We start from the raw sequence: 18,076 nt of genomic DNA, 5'->3' as shown, positions 1-18,076 counted from the left end.
ATGGTTTACGCATGCGCTCTCTTAAATTACATAAGATAATGATTTGTCATCTAACTGGAGAATGGTATTAATTCATTATTTACTTTAACTACGAGAATATTACGTAACGATTTTTTTTATTATTATAATTAATTCCTCAGATAATATCGAAACATTTGCCCTGGGAATAAGAAAATAAAATTTTATAGCCTATGAAAAATGCAATGCCTGGCCGGGATTGGAACTCGGGACCTCCGTACGAAATACCGACATGCTATTACTCCGTTATGGAGGGCGGAATTTATTTATTTATTTATTTATCTAAAATATATTCGTAGATGATATTTCACTAAAAACAAAGATTTTGAATCTGTAATAAATTTTTATTACTTGGAGAACAATATGGATTATTATTTTAAATGTGATCCTGTTATAATTTTTCATGTAAGAATATTTAAGTGCAGGAATTTCGAATTTGTAACCAAAGATGAGGCCAATTCTATCATACGGGAACAATGGAAGATGGCATGGGCGGGTTCAGCGTGGCCGCATGGACCAAAAGAATTATCCCGGACCTGGATGCTTGGCTAGATGGCTCTCATGGCGAATAATATTACCACACAACACAACTCATGTCGGGACATGGTGCTTTTGAACAATACCTGTATAGGTTTGGCAGGAGAGAGTCACTCATCTGCTGTTACTGCGATGCGGTTGACGATGCCGAACACACTATTTTCGTGTGCAGACGATGGGAGGAACATCGTATAAATGCAGGACTGATGCATACCCGACCGGAGCAGCTCTTGGAGTGGCTCTTGGCTATGTCCGCAAACCGGCATATTTTTGCAACATTTGCAAGAGCAGTCCTGAGAATAAAAGAAGATGATGCAAGACGACTGGGATACTGAGGGTTTTAGTTTATAACAGGGCTGGGCGGACAGCCCCGTTCCTGAGGGCTTACATACCCTGTTGTGTGGGTTCCCGTGATGGAGCGGGGACTCCTGGGGTCCGTTAGGTGTGAATTAATGAAAAGACCGAGACCCGACCGGCGGTGTGGGTTCCCGGATACGCTTTGGCGGCTGCGGCTCCTACGCCGTCGGTTTGCGGCTGGCAAAAGGAAAGACCGAGACCCGGTCTCCGGTGGGGAGGCTGGGAACGGCATAGCCGGGCCTGGTTCCTTCCGTTGGAGATTAGAGGCAGGCAACTAAAAGATCCGGAAAGGACACGTCCTCGAGTCGAGTATACTTAATTGGATGTCCGGCTCGGGGATGTAGGGGAAAAAAAGAAGGAATTTCGAACTTCAGATTTTATTATTTCAAGTGAAAAGCATTTTTAATTGGCGTCCCGTTTTTTTTTGGATAAATAATGAAATTAGAAACTTGGAAAATCAGTTTTCTTTGTGTATATTATTTCATGTAAGATTTTTACTTAAAAAGATTTTCAAGATGGAGTAATTATAATTATTTTAAAAAAGAAAATCTCACAATTATATATAAATATAATTTTTTATTTTTATTTTTTTTGGCATTTTATTGTATACGTTTGTACCTTATCTGTTTTACATTTAAATTATTCTGCTCTGTTTAAACGAGAATTTGTTACATAACGAAAGAAGATTGAAGATGCACTTTCATTATTGCGCTGTAATACACTTGAGTGAATGTACGAATATGTACTATATTTCAAAGGTTTTGATCGTGAACATTGCTTTGAACATTCTTCTTTAACTCATTAATATTACGACAGAATAATTGAATTGTTTATTATTGTATTCGCCATCTGCAATAACACACACACACACACACACAAAATCATTCGCTTGAGTGAAGCCGTAAATCGTCTAGTTTATATTTTTAAATAAGATATTAATACATTTGTATAATCTTAATAATGTCCACAACATACAATCGATTAATGTGCATTCGAGTTTAGAGATAAATATCGATTGTGTATATGATATTTCATATATACACAATAATATTTATACTTTTCTGTTTTTGTTTTTTAATTCCTTTTAAAAAATGTTCTAAGTTTCTAAGAGGGTTTTGTTTTAGTTTATTCCAAACACCCTTTTTTCTCTTTTTGTTGTTTAGCCTTCGGTAATTACCTTTGAGATAATACTTCAGAGGATGATATGTATGAGTGTAAATGAAGTGTAGTCTTGTACATTCTCAGTTCGACCATTCGTGAGATGTGTGGTTAATTGAAAACCAACCACCTAAGAACACCGGTAACCACGATCTAGTATTCAAATCCGTGTAAAAATAACTGACTTTACTAGGACTTGTACGCTGGAGTTGGGTTATTTTAACCATCCCTGAATCCATTTTGACTATTTTCAGCGTAACATCTGTACGTACGTATGTATCTCATATAACTCAAAAAACTATCAGCCGTAGAATATTGAAATTTTGGGTTTAGGACTTTTGTAACATCTAATTACTGTGCACCTCCCCTTTTGATTGCAATCTACTAGACCAAAAGTGTAAAAAAAAGCCCAAAATCCGAAAAAATTTAATTTTTTTTTACTTTTTCTAAACTGCAGTAATAAGTCCTCATTGAGAGTTTTTCAACTATATATGATAAGTGGTACTTATTTTCATTGGTTCCAGAGTTAAAGCGAAATAAAATTTTAATTAATAAAATATTTGGATTGTACAAGGGGGAGGGACATCGGTTCGAATTCGATTTCTTATATATGTTTTTTTTTTAATTTTTTTTAAATTTAAATATATTGATTTATTAATAATTATTAACCTCTGATTGTAAAAAATGTTAACGATAAATAATTAATCAATAATAACAATAAATAATAAAAAAATATGAAAAGTTAATAATGAAATAAAATTTCATGTACTTTTCATTTAAAAAAAAATGTGTATGTGTAAGCGTGTACTAGATTGTCATGTGGTGTTCACATAGATTATTTTAACATAACTGAAACGTTACCATGACTACATCGATTGGTGTCTGTCCTCGGAAACAAAAATTAAATATATCCTTGAGAAATCAAACATTTATAAAATGATTTGTAAATACAGTAATGTAGGATGATATGTAAGGCAAAACTGAGAGAAAGGTTGAATTTAGAAAATAGGAAAATTTAGCACATTATTAATAAACATAAGTATGTTCAAAAATTGACGCAATTTTATGGCAAATTGAGTAAGTTACAGTAGTTTTTGAAACTGGCCTTTATTTTGCGATTCAAGTAATTGAAACGACGTTGAATGCTCTTAAACACATTTTGTAACGTTTGTTGAGAAATTGCAGCGATACATTCTTTAATTTCGCTATGCAGTTCGGGAACGGTGTCAGAATGAGTTTTGCAAGTAAGCACCATTTTTAAGGTATCTGCACAAGAAAAATAAGGAGATGATAAATCAGGAAACGGAGAGGGCGAAAACCCCTTCGAAATCCCTTGTCCATTTAAACAATGATCCAAAAAAATCATAGTGTTGTTAGCTGTATGAGCCTTAGCACTGTCCTGTTGAAACCACATGTAATCTAGCTGGTTTGCAGTTGTAGTGTTTACAGATTGTTGTACCATCTATACGTAGCGCTCACTGTTCACTGTGCCCATGAAGATTCACTTACGTGATATTGCCCACCAAATACCCACTTTTTATCCGTACAGAGGAGACTCGTGCAGCTACTGTGGATGATTTTCCGTACACGAAATGCGTAAATATTCATGTGATATGTGAAATGCGTGAATATTGATGTGTGATATTCATGTATACATCAAACTGGAACCATGCCTCGCCAATCAACTAGTTCTTCCCCGTCTGGCGTTACAGTTGTCATTAACCGCTGACAGAAAGCTATACGTTTTCCAGTGTCTGCAGGTAACAACTCGTGAACAAACCGAATTCTGTACGGATGCATCTTTAAACACGTGCGCAATACCGTGTGGTTACTATTAACAAAGAGACCAGACTGGTTAGATAGGTGTTGCGCAAACTTCTTGGAACTAACAGAATTTAGAGCTTGCACGTCGATCAACTTATCTGGTATTAGAACTTTTGGCTGCATCTGCCACATTCCCTGTCTCTTGGAACTAATACACCCGCTTGATGGAGACTTGTTTGTTGGATACACACTATACTTTTCTGGGATGGCGTTCTGGATCTGGGCATAACTGGCATATCTAATATATTGGGAGACGATGAATATTCTCTGCTGCATTGTGTAATCCATATTTTCTCAATTTTCCTCAATTAAACCAGCAAGCAAAGAAGCAAACTTTCCGTAAGATGGCGTAATTTTTTGAACATTCTAAGAAATCATTTGTAGTTCAGTATTTTACCATTACCTAGAAACTGTTCACAATTAAAGCTTTAGTAAAACTTGCTATATCAATAGGTAAATAATGGTAGGGCTTTAATATCTTATAGCACTTTTTATTTTTTTATTTAATAAATCTCATTTTGTGAAATGTTCAATCAGAAGGACATAAGGCATTAAACTGTTATATTTCCTCACTTCAATTTTATTCATATCTCTTAAACTTTTAACTGGTTAAAAGTTCTTGCTCTCTTTATGTTTTTTAAGACATCCTAACCAAATTATATAGAGTTGCTTGCACTAAGTAGTATGAGATAGTCGAAATTGGAAATTATTTTAAAGCTAAATTTACACTTATTATTTCGATTAACTGAAGTGTTCACCGTTGCTTCAAAAGTCTATATATATATTTTTTTCAATTAATATTTATTATTTCCTCCTTTTTATTTTATTTATTATTATTATTTTATTTATGTTTGTATTCTCTCCTCGTTTATGTATTGATGATGATTGCTTAACAATAGAAATAACCATACATGTTATATTTTATCGTATTCTTAACATTCAATTAATTTCAATAACTATTTAGAATAGCTCTTTATTTATATTTAATAAAAATTTGTTTTACAGAATTAATAGATCAACATTTCGGTAGCTCCAAAATGTACGCGATTTAAAATTTGAAAATCTTATTTTGATTCCCAATAAGGGTATTGTTTTTCACCGTAAAACCCTTTTTTAAGGGTCTCTTATCAGTAAAAGCCATACTATATTAAAATATTTATACAACAAAGTATTATTGATGAGCTAGAATATTTGTGGTCTAAGATAATTAATTCAGCAGGGGACAAGAACCGTTAGGGAAGATTAACAATGGATTTTATAGAACAGATGATGTAGAATTTAATAACTGGCTGAACAGTTTGGCACGACTGTCCAAAATGGAGTAAAATGTATTTGGGGTGTGCGTTTGTATGTTTATTCCACCGAAGCAGGTTAACGGCTGAAGGGATTTAAATGTATCATTCCGCGTTGTAATCCTTACATTATCGGGAGTGTCTTGGGATGTATAAATATGTACGTATATATATATATATATATATATATATATAAATATATATATACAGGGTCTCCCATATAAAACGCAACCCAACCTTATATTGGTAGGTATTGAAATAATAAAAAGGCATGTGTAAATTTAAATGTAATTTTTATTATTATCATCCATTACCTTACATTTAGAGTAAATGTTGGAAGCGGCCGCCATCTTCTTGAATACAAGCTTCAATTCTTTTTACAGCGTTTCTTGCAACTTTTTTCAAAGTTTGTAGCTGGATATTTAATACAGCTTGTTCAATATTGACTTTCAATCGTTCAAGTGTTCGTGGTTTGTTGCTGTAGGCTTTTTCTTTGAGGTAATCACGTAGAAAAAAATCCACCGCAGTCAAATCTGGAGATCTTGGTGGTCACAAGCCACGACCGATAACACGATTACCAAAGAATTCATCGACGAAATCAGAAGTTGAACCTACGTCGCACCGTCATGTTGTAGCCAGCAGTGTCTGTCTTCCTCTTCCAAGAGTACGATGAACTAAAATAAAATATCCGATATCGTTCTGCAATAATGGTGTACTCGAAAAAAATAGGACCGATTATTTTCTTCCGCGATATCGCGCACCACACGCCCAACTTCTGCGGGTGTAATTGTTTTTCGTGATAAACGTGGGGATTTTCAGAGCTCCAAATTCTACTGTTTTGGCTGTTTACGTTGCCAACCAACTGAAACCGTGCTTCATCTGTGAAAAATAACGAATCCATAACATTAATTCACGCAGAAATCGACGGAACCGTTGACAATATTTTAGCCGTTTTTCTTTGTCGGGCTCAAGAAGTCGATGAACCGTTTGAATGCGATAAGGTCGTAATCGTAATCGTTTGGTCGCCCGATGAACGGTTGATTTAGACAAATTAATTTCAGCAGACTAACGTCTGATCGATTTATTTGGCGAGGCCAGTAATCGATCTTTGATTTCAGAGACTGTATCTGTATTCAACACTGACACCGATCTTTTGTGTTCCTTGTTATTAACAGAACCGGTGTCTAAATTTTGCGACTAACCTTAATACTGATGTTTTGTTAGGAACTGTTTTATCCGGGTACTTATGGCGAAACAAATCTTGCACTGCAACCACCGATCTCGTACTGAAGTACGACTCTACTATGAAAACACGTTCATCTAGCGAAAACACCATCTTGTCTCTAGCGATACACTGAACGTTATGATTGCATTGTTGTTACTATCGGTAGTGTTCTACTGCGTCGCCGCGATGTTCAGATGTTGGACGAGTCCTTTCAGTAATGAGTAGGGGAGTAAGCTTGACTTTTGAAATTTCATGGATGAGTGATTGATGGGTTGCGTTTTATATGGGACATCTTGTATATATATATATATATATATTTATCCAGTTTGTTTTACATATTCCAAACGTTTTCTGCTTGCGCAATTTTTCCCATCTATATGTCCCTCCAATATGAAGGCAACTATTTCAGGATGCCTTAATATGTGGCCTATTAATATGTTTGCCGGTTGAAGCACAAAGTTTAATGAATTGAACTAATGTACTGTGAACTGTGAGCCTCTATTTCTGTATGAGTTGGGTTTGAACTAAATGATTCGAATCGAATGATTAGTATTAAAAAAGTAATAGAATTACATTTACGTTAAATAATATAAAATAATATTAAATAAATTAAAAAAACTTTCTGTTCAATAATAATGGGCTTCCCATGGGGACTGCATGTGAGGTTAGGGTGGTGAATGTATGCGAGCACCTCTTGCGAGGCTTCAGCAATCATCAGATGGTTACAAACATGGTGGCCCATGGGCGCTCTTTTGGGAGGTGCTCTAATAAAATCTGTGGAAAAATCGGACAATTTTCAAAATTCAAACGAGGTTTTTGCTAGTATAATACAAAATTCCGATGGAACCGAACCAGAATAAAAAGAGCAGAGTTTGTCAATAATGTTTGTTTTCGCCAGTCTTGTGTTTTAATTTTTAATTGTTATATGTTATTAGGAAAATTATTGTAAAACAAAAAAAATTGGTATCACAAAACAAGAATTTTTTTTTAATTTTTGACGTACGGTAACTTTGTTAAATTTCACAAAGAACATTTTGAAACAGAATTTGTAGAGAATCTAATTCTAAAAAAAAAACTATGCAAATAACGATGATAACGTTATAAAGTTTTTGTGGCTTAGGCTCCGACATAGACCCCGCCGATTTTTCTTTTTACCGATTATTCTTCCAGGTATATGTTTATATTAAAATTTATCAAACTGAGCAACCGTGAGTTATGATAAAATAATTTTTTTTATACGTACTCGATCATATTTGTACTCAAAAATGCTTATTTATATTTTATGAAAGCTGTAATGGGTTTTTAATAAAATTAAGGATTTTCTTTTTTATTATGTGAAATTAACTTGAATTGTCCAAAAAAAGAATCATTCATAAAAAAATAATAATTAAATAACAGTTCACGATCTTTAATTATTTTATTGTTAAATCAAATGTTACGTGACTTGGAACATTTTTTTTTTTGTCTTCAGTCATTTGACTGGTTTGAGGCAATTCTTCAAGATTCCCTATCTAGTGATAGTCCTTTCATTTCGGTATACCCCCTACATCCTACATCCCTAATAGTTTGTTTTACAAATTCGAAACGTTTTCTGCTTGCGCAATTTTTCCCATCTATATGTCCCTCCAATATGAAGGCAACTATTCCAGGATGCCTTAATATGTGGCCTATAAGTCTGCTCTTATTTTAACTATATTTTTCCAATTGCTTCTTTCATCATCGATCTTTGCCAGAACACCTCCTTATTTAATCATTAATCCACCAGTCTGATTTTGAAAATTCTCCTATAGCACCGCATTTCAAACGTTTCTGATCTTTTCTTCTCAGGTACTCCGATCGTCCAAGTTTCACTTCCATATAACGTTACGCTCCAAACATATTTCAAAAATGTTTTCCTGATCTTTAAATTTATTTTTGATGTAAACAAATTATATTTTTGACTGAAAGCTCGTTTCGCCTGTGCTATTTGGCATTTTATATATCCTGCTTTCTCAATCTTTATTAATTCTACTTTCCAAATAACAAAATTCTTCTACTTCCATAATCTTTTCTCTTCCTATTTTTATATTCAGTGCTCCATCTACATTATTTGTACTACATTCATTACGTTCGTTTTGTTCTTGTTTATTTTCATGCGGTAGTTCTTCATCCATGCCACTTATTGTTTATTCTAAATCTTTTTTACTCTCAGCTAGAATTACATATCATCAGCAAATCGTAGCATCTTTATCTTGGAATATAATAAAGTTAACTAATTAATTTACCTTAGTGTTTTCTTTTATTTAATTTTTTTTTTAATGGTACAGATAAATGAGTCAACAGTATTACTTTCGATATATGCGTACATTATTAGGTTTTTGTTTTGAAAAATGTTTTCTTTTGATCTTTTATTTTTTAATTGATACCTATAATTGTTTTGTTCTTAATCTTATTGAATGTATATGTTGTTATTTGTGAGTGTGTGTGTGTGTGTGTATATATATATATATATATATTGCAATCGTAGTATTTCATTTCTCATAATTAATTATTTGTACATACCATGAGATTATACATATATGTCTGTGAGACGTCTCACGCACATACATATGTATATGATAACGTGTATATAGGGTATAATATAAATTTTATATATCTTAAATTTCAATTATATTTTTATTAATTCCCGTTCTCTCGAAACATTTAAACTTTAATGTTTAGATTTTTCTGAGGTTCCTGCCTAATATTGTAAACGTAGGCTCTCTAACTGTAAATTTATTATAAAAAAATATATGTAAATATTTTTTTAATCATAACTTACTGTACTTTTTTTTATCATACAAGTGATGTGCAATATTTGTCCCCATTGTATCTGATCTTTCTTCTTTGTTTTTCTGGAGTAAGGTTGATTGTATTTGAAATGAAAACTCATTTAAGCTTGCCGTTTTTGGATGGGATGAAAAAGTCTTTTCTGTCAGGCTGTGAAGTGAAATGCTCATTCGGTTAAACTCCAAAGACTCAAATAAGAATACAACAAACGTGATAAAATTAAAAATATAAAAAGTCCATGAACCAGTTTATAAGAAACATATCTACTGCAGCGTCCCTTAGCGGCTTACAACCGTAAAAATAATTTAAGAACATGGTCTGAGGTGATACTTGTTTAAAGAAAAAAACCGCATAAAATTCGGCCCAGCCGTTTTAAAGAAACATATCTACTGCTGCGCCCCCTGGTATCTTATAATCGTAAAACATGTATATGAGCCTGTTGTAAAGTGATACCTTTGTCATGCAAAGAACCGCATCGAAATCGGTCCAGTAGTTTTGAGGAAAATGGTAACAGATTACGCGCGCGCACACGCACACGCACACATACACACAACTTCTTACCCCAAACGTATATATACCGCCGTTGTGGGTAAACATATGAAACAATTGACAGAGGTTTTTTTTTTGGATATTTAGACAGATTGCAATCAAAAATATTTATCTCGTATTTCAGTTAACACAAGCTCGTTGTTTCACTCTTATATCATGATAATATTGATGAAAATATTGATTTACAAAATCAACCACAGAAAATTCAATAGAATGTTTGATACATGGTTATAAATGCAATGATTATAAAAATGAAAATAAATTATATTAATAATATTAATTTATGTTTTGTTCCTGATTTGTCCAAATAATTTCATCAATAATATTAAGATCATATACAGGGCGTTTCATAATGTTCTTCGGAGTTTCTAAAATTCATTAACAAAAAACTATTTAACTCACAAGAATAAAACAAGTACTGTACGAAAGAGTACTTCAGGTAGTTTTTTCCACGTATACTAGGCACTTAGTAAACCATTTGCTCGCTAGGCGTCAACAGTAGAGAAAATGGCAGCCATGGGAAGCGAGAAGTCGTTTTGGGTGTTTAAATTTCACTAATCAAAGTCAGTAATTTCTGAGCAACGTGCGTTTCGGTTGAAATTTCATAAGGAGCCACCAATTGACAATTCAATTCGTGCATGGTATAAACAATTAGGTGAAAGTGGTTGCCTGTGCAAGCGAAAATCAACTGGTCGTCCATCAACCTCAGAAGTCAATGTCGAACGTGTGCATGCAAGTTTTGACGGGCTGCGAATGAATCGCAGCCCGTCAAAATCGACTGCGGCTGCAGGCAGAAAATTAGGAATTCCGAAAACAACAGTGTGGAGAATTCTCCGGAAACGTTTATTATTTAAACCGTACCATCTTCAATTAATCTAGCGTCTTTCTGATGGAGATAAAACACGTAGGCTGGATTTTTGTTTACAGGAAAAAATGTTGTTAGATGTAGGTTTTCTAAACAAGATAATATTCAGCGATTAAGCTACATTCCATATTAGCGGCAAAGTAAACCGTCATAACGTACGAGTTTGGGGAACCGAAAACCCACACGCTTATGTGGAACACATTCGAGATTTTTTGTGCGATCTCTCGTGAGGCAGTGTATGTGCTGTTCTTTTTTATGGAAACGACAGTAACCGGCATGATATACCTGGATATGTCACAATTATGGGTTTTGCCTCAGCTACTTAACGACTTCATTTTCCAGCAAGATGGTTGTCCTGCCCGTTTTCATAACGAGGTTCGACAGTACCTTAACACAACATTACCTCGTCGCTGGATAGGACGTCCATCTGAAGAAGACCAACACATTATGCTGCGGCCACCAAGATCACCAGACCTCACGCCATGAGATTTCTTTCTCTGGGGTTACGTGAAAGATTAGGTGTTTATCCCACCAATGCCGCACGTTATCGCTGAGCTAAAGGATCGCATTATCAATGCAATAAACTCTATCGAAAATGACATCTTAGAACGAGTTTGACAACAGCTAGACTTTCGTGTTGATGTGTGCCGTGTCACCAGAGGAGCTCATATTGAACATTTATAGATTTTAACAAAAACTGTTTGAGTCCCTGCATCACCTCGTAAAACTTTCATTTAGGTAATTGAAATACTTTTTTTTGTACTGAAGTTTTGTTAACTCCTAAGAACATTATGAAACGCTCTGTATATATATATATATATATATATATATATATATATATATATATATATATATATTCAAAACGATTACGATCGCTATAAAAATTTTCACTTCCGCCTTGCGGTCTTAAGCTCACACAATTTCTTCTTTTTTTTTCTCTTTTTTTATCGATTATGTTCTGCAAGCTGCTGTCAATGAATTCTCTAGTAAAATCATTCAGATCAACTATATTGTTAATAAAATTAATCTCTCTGGTAAAATATTAAATTGTATTAAGTTTTTTCTTGATTTATATCGATTTTTTTCACGATTAGGCATGTAATTTTGATTTTTAATCGTTTTTGATAAACGGTTTTCAATAATTTTGTAGTTTATAATTTATGTAAACGTTCGTATTTAAATAATGAATGTAATGTTATTGAACAGGAAGAAATATTTATCAGTATTATATTGTTTTCTTTTAATGATAATTATATCTGTAAGTTTCAGATTAAATTGAAACCTTACTAATGTTGATTATTTTATTTATTATTACGAGTATTATTTTTTTAGTTAGTAAAAAAGATTGTTTGTGTGTGTTATGATTATTAGGTGTTATATTTGTATAATAAAAAAGAAGGTAATGCAGGTTCAATGTCAAACCATCGTATTGTAACAAGAAACTTATCACATATTATATTACGTAACGTCATAGACTTTATGTGCGCGCAACTACACACATTCTCTCTCTCTCTCTCTCTCTCTCTCTCTCTCTCTCTCTCTCTCTCTCTCTCTCTCTCTCTCTCTCTCACTCTCTCTCTCTCTCACACATACACACACACACACATTCTTCATGTATGTAAGAATACGAACTGAATTGAATCATGTTATTCTCCTTTAAAGCCATCATAAATTTTTACCAACTTGACAAAATCTTCGGTACCGTGATCTGACATGTAAAGAGAATTCTTTATTTAGCCACTTAAAATAAAATATCAACTAATTGTGTTATTCAGTTATATTGAGTAAGATAAGATATCGTTTTGTCTATTTTAAATTGAATATCTACCTGTTGCTTTTACTATGGCAACAAGCCATAGTCTTGACAACTACCTACCCTTAACGGGCGGGAACCTTCATAAATTGTGAAGACAGAGTACAATCACTTCACGTAGGTGTCGAAATTACTATTTCTATTTTTTTGTAGAAGTGTTTGATCATCTGTAAAAGCAATGCAGGTGATTTTTAGATTTTGGTTTGTGGTTCCAATTTTAAGTTACATTTTTTCATTCTCTTTCACAACGGTTTCACAAATGATTCTATTTAAAACTAAGGTAACTGGATAGAAAACACTCCGTTTTCTTATCTCAGACCTTTTTTAATTAGAAATAGTTAGCTGATTTCTCTCCTGAACTTCACCTTGGTAATTGATTGTCAATGTTAACTTTATTAAATTTAGTGTTTTCTATTCGACCGGCCGGGTTGGTCTAGTGGTGAACGAATCTTCCCAAATCAGCTGATTTGGAAGTTGAGAGTTCTAGCGTTCAAGTCCTAGTAAAGCCAGTTATTTTTACACGGATTTGAATATTAGATCGTGAATACCGGAGTTCTTTGGTGGTGGTTGGGTTTCAATTGATCACACATTTCAGGAATGGTCGAACTCAGACTGTAAAAGACTACACTTCTTTTACATTCTACATATCATCCATATTCATCCTCTGAAGTATTATCTGAAAGGTAATTACCGGAGGCTAAACAGGAAAAAGAAAAGGTGTCGAATTCAATACAGTCCGATTTTTCTTGTGTTTGTTGAGCTGTTGTACTTTGGAAAATTTCTAAGACAGCTGTATTCTTATCTATTGGAATGCCAAATATGAATAAAACTTACGAGAAAGTTATAGATAAACGTAATAAGTGCTCACATCTTTTCATTTGCTTTTACTTTCCCGTCTAGATAGCTCTACAGTTCTAGAAGAAAAAGTATTGTAATCGGTCCAATTGGACATATGCGGTTTTCACCATATCTGGACGTTTTGACATCTAAGGAATCGGAAAAACGGAATGAAAATTTTCCCCATATTCGTATATACTTGTGTTGCGTGTTTGCTTCTAATTAACATTATATCTTCAAAACTGTTGGACCGATTTTTAGAAAACTCGGTCAGATTACCTCTATGTATGGGGCATTGATGCCATTAAATTTTCAACTTAAAAGTTCAAGGGGGTTAGGCTCAACATCTCGAGATTTCGCCTAATTAAGATCATATTTTTTTAACGAAGGCACATTTTTTAACGATTAAATAAATAACAATATCTGCAAAAAAACCTTTACCCCTACTCCAAAAAATTCTCTAAATTACTGCTATGCTCTGACGTCACAGGTGAGTGATAGAATTAAATAAATGAATATTATTTAAAGTTTAAAAAGGTAACTCGGTTTGGCTGGGTCTCGAACTCGACCGCCCGACCGACACGGTACCTGGTGCGTTAAGACTCGCGGCTACCCCGTTCCGCCAAACGTACAAATAAAATTCTTTCTATGTAACTTATGAAATGATGTTAGTTTATTTAGTGCCGACCGTTGCCGCTAGTACTGCCATACCCACGCGATTTAAATACGATATGCGCGCGCGCGCTTTAGTTAGAATCATTGAATTAAGTAAACGAAAAAATATTTATTTAAATAAAATGATAAATATTTAGGTTAAATTGTGTGTGTATTGTGGTCGCTAAAAATTTCGGTTTTCAGATTTCAACGGAAATATACATTTTGATTATTTTTGAATCCATTTTGACTAGTTTCGGCGTGACGTCTATACGTACGTACGTATCTATCTCGTATAACTAAAAAACGATTAACCGTAGGATGTTGAAATTTTGGATTTAGGATTGTTGTAACACCTAATTATGCAGCTCTCATTTGATTGTAATCGACTGCATCGAAAGTGTCAAAAAAGCCCAAAAATTAAAAAAATAAAAATTGGATTTTTGATTTTTTTTTAACTGCATTAATAAGCTTTCATTGAGAACTTTTTAATGATATACCATAAGTGGTACTTATTTTTATTGGTTCTAGAGTTATAGCCAAGTAAAATTTTAATTAATGAAATATTTGGATGTTATGACATCGGTTCGAATCAGACTTCATCTCCTTTTTTTTTTTAAATTTAAATACAGTTATTTATTAATAATTATTAACCTGTGATTGTAAAAAAATAAATACAATAAGTAATAATTCAATTACAATAAAAAAAAATATATGAAAAAGTATCAGAAGTTATTACTGAATTAAAATTTTATTTTGACTTTTCATTAAGATAAAAAAATGTATATGTAATTTAACAGATGTACAAAGAAGTCATTTGGTGTACACATCAGTTTTTGTTTTTACAATCAGTCGTTTTGCTGGTTTGATTTTACTCGCTCTGTTCTGTATAAACCCTTTAACCTTATCGTATTACATCCTAATTATACATACCTTATGTATACCTAATTATACATCCTAATTTATATGTTTTTAAATTCAAATTTTACAAATTATCAGAATATCCATTTATTAATATATCATTTTTTGATGTATTCCTCATATAATATATATATATACAGGATGATTGAAAGAAACGGGAAATTTTAAAAATTAAATAACGTTAATGAAAAATTTTTTTTAGAAAATGAATTTTATTTCATGTAATTGTACAAATGTTGCCATTTTAGGATACATACATTTTAGTTTATTTTTTAAAGATGACATCTTCCAGGTGACCTCCTCTTCTACGTAAACACTCACGAAGTCTCTTCGTTAAATTGTTCATGGTTTGACGTAACATCTCAACTGGAATTTCCGCAATTGCTTCTCGGATCTTTGCCTTCAGTTCTTCCGTTGTAGCAGGTCTACTGTGGAACATTTTGCTTTTAAGGTGACCCCACAAAAAGTAATCGCTAGCCGAGAGATCAGGCGATCTGGGAGGCCATTTAATATCACCATTTCGTGAAATGACACGTTGTCCAAACAATCGGCGTACAGCTGCCATCGATATTCGTGCAGTATATGACGTTGTTCCGTCTTGTTGAAACCAGGCTGTGTTAAGAATCGGTGGAAATCTCTTTTGTTGTTCCACAACAAAGGTTTCAAGCACGGCTACGTAACGAGCCGACGTCACTGTAATCACAAGACCGTTGTCATCCTCAAAAAAATAAGGGCCTACAACACCGTAAGATGACATAGCACACCACACGGTCACTTTCTGGCTGTCCAACGGACGCTGGTGTAGCTGCGTAGGATTTTATTGTGCCCAGTATCTGAAATTTTGCTTGTTAACAAATCCACTGAGGTGAAAATGGGCTTCGTCTGACATCCACAGTTCGTGAACTAACTCTTCGTTATCATTTATCTTCTGAAGCGTTACATTACAAAATTTTGCTCGCACAATTGCATCGTTCGGTTTCAGTTCCTGGACGATCTGCAACTTGTACGGGTGGTATTGCAAGTCCTTCACTAACATTCTTCGAAGACTTGAACTATGCGATTGTAAAGATGCTGAGAGACGACGGATTGACCGACGTGGACTTCGTGTGACAGCATCTTGTAAAGCTTGAACATTCTGTGGTGTACGGACGGTTCGCTCACGGCCTGGAGGTTTCTTTTTCATTGCCGAACCGGTTTCCTGAAAATTAGATATCCATGTTTTAATTGCATGTGCTGATGGAACACGGTCGTGCCGTCCCAGATTAAAATGACGGCGAAAATTTCTACGCGCTCCCTCCACACTGTCATTGTTTTTGTAAAACGCTTTGATAGCAAATGCACGTTGCGCAGCACTCCAAGGATCCATGACAATTAAATGGCAGGTTAGGTTAGAGAGGCTGGCGCCACTTATCAAGTGGTACCAATCGCCCACGGCTACCAACACAACTTTCAAAATTTCCCGTTTCTTTGAATCACTCTGTATATATATTATAAAATACCCAATAAATTATATATATGTATCACGTTTTATTAAACACTATCTAATCAATTTTTTTTTGTATGTTACAGATTTATCGCGAGCTCAGAGAGCTTTATCAAGTTCCTTACAAAACTTTAATTTTGAATGTATTGGGACTACTCAAACAGATGACGAGTTACTCATATCGAAAAGTTTAGGTGAATTCGGTAAATTAATTGCGTCAATTGAAGATGAACGAGATAGAATGGTACGTCGTTATTTACAAATTATTTATTCTTTGTTTAATTATGCGTTAATGTATGAATTTTGTGATTTACTCCGTATCTTTGTGTTTGTGTGTTTATTTATTTATTTACCAAGGAGCTAAAAGTCACTTTCCCTGATTATTAATAAGGGGACAGGTAATAAATTTTTTTTTTTTTTTTTATACTATATGCTTAATAGACATATTTAAGAAAAGTTTCGTCCTTCTGTCGAAATCCATTGGTGGAAGCGTTTAACCACTTAATTAACTCTTTTTCTCCGATAAAGTTTTCTACAGTTTTAATAAGCTTTCATTCATCAAGGATCATGATTGTAATTTTACTTTGAATAATAACGGATACGATTGTACCATTTTGCAAAATTTAAAGGAATTTTAGTACAGAGTGATTTTTTAGTCCTGTTACCCAATTGTCAATGTCTGGTAATTTTTTTCTAAGAAAGGAAAATTTTGTTATGTGACACGAAGTTGGTAGCGATACTCAACTCAAAAAAGTTTACTCAAGTGTAAACTTTTGTGCCGTTTCCGTTCGTGTTACGAACAGAATGTCTTTTACCATAGAACAACGATTTTTCATTCTTGAACAATATTTTGCTACGAAATCGAACGAGAGTGTAAAAGAATCATTTCAAATTAAATCTGTTGGTGTTCCTCCGCCAGAAACAATCTCAATTTTTAGGCTAACAAACCGATTTCGAGAGACAGGTAGTGTTTGCGACAGAAAACGTAGTGGTCGACCAACTCGCTTGACAGATGACGTTTTAGAGAATGTGAAAACAAGATCGCTCAATTTTCCACGGAAAAGTTTACGAAAACTTTCCACGCAAGTCGGTTCGTCGTATTCGAATGTTCAGAAAGCCGCTAAAAAATTGAAATTGTATCCGTATCTCGTACGATTAGTCCAAGAGCTTCAGCCTCCAGATTGAAACAAGCGATTGCAATATTGCCGTCGGTTTAGGTCTCTCGTAAACGATAACAGAATAGAATTTTTAAACACAGTGTTCTTTAGTGATGAAGCTTGGATCCATCTCGATGGTTATGTGAACAGTCAAAACTGTCGAATTTGAGCGGTTGAAAATCCTAACGCTTTACAAGGCAAATCTTTGCATCCTAAAAAATTGGTGTGTGGTGTGCGATATCTCGTCATCGTATAGTCGGACCCGTATTCTTCGAACAGACAGTAAACGGTGAAGTATACAGGAATATTGTGCGCCAATTTGTGTCCCTCCTGGAACCTCAAGAACGGTATTGCTGGTTTCAGCAAGACGGCGCTACATGCCACACGTCTCGAGAAACCGTAGATTTTCTGTAAGAGTTCTTTGATTATCGAATAATAAGCAAGGGCTTATGGCCTCCAAGGTCCCCAGACCTCACATCTCCTGACTACTTTTTGTGGGGCTATATTAAGTCCGAGGCCTTCAAAAACAATCCTCGCACTATTGATGAACTTAAAGTCAATATTACAGACTTAATCAC

General features: G+C 34.1%; 1 protein-coding gene across 3 annotated transcripts in view; it reads left to right on the top strand.

The window, feature by feature from the left end:
- Graf (GTPase regulator associated with FAK) overlaps positions 1-18,076 on the top strand; it is a 381,906-nt gene that overhangs the window by 110,477 nt on the left and 253,353 nt on the right. For all 3 annotated transcript variants that reach the window (XM_075378766.1, XM_075378765.1, XM_075378764.1), the window contains exon 2: positions 16,428-16,585. In XM_075378766.1, the coding sequence (XP_075234881.1) occupies positions 16,428-16,585 (158 nt within the window). The remainder of the gene's footprint in view (positions 1-16,427; positions 16,586-18,076) is intronic.

This window comes from Lycorma delicatula, chromosome 11, assembly GCF_047948215.1.
Source record: "Lycorma delicatula isolate Av1 chromosome 11, ASM4794821v1, whole genome shotgun sequence".
Classification (NCBI taxonomy): Eukaryota; Metazoa; Arthropoda; class Insecta; order Hemiptera; family Fulgoridae; genus Lycorma; species Lycorma delicatula.
This window is presented reverse-complemented; position numbering and strand designations above follow the sequence as displayed.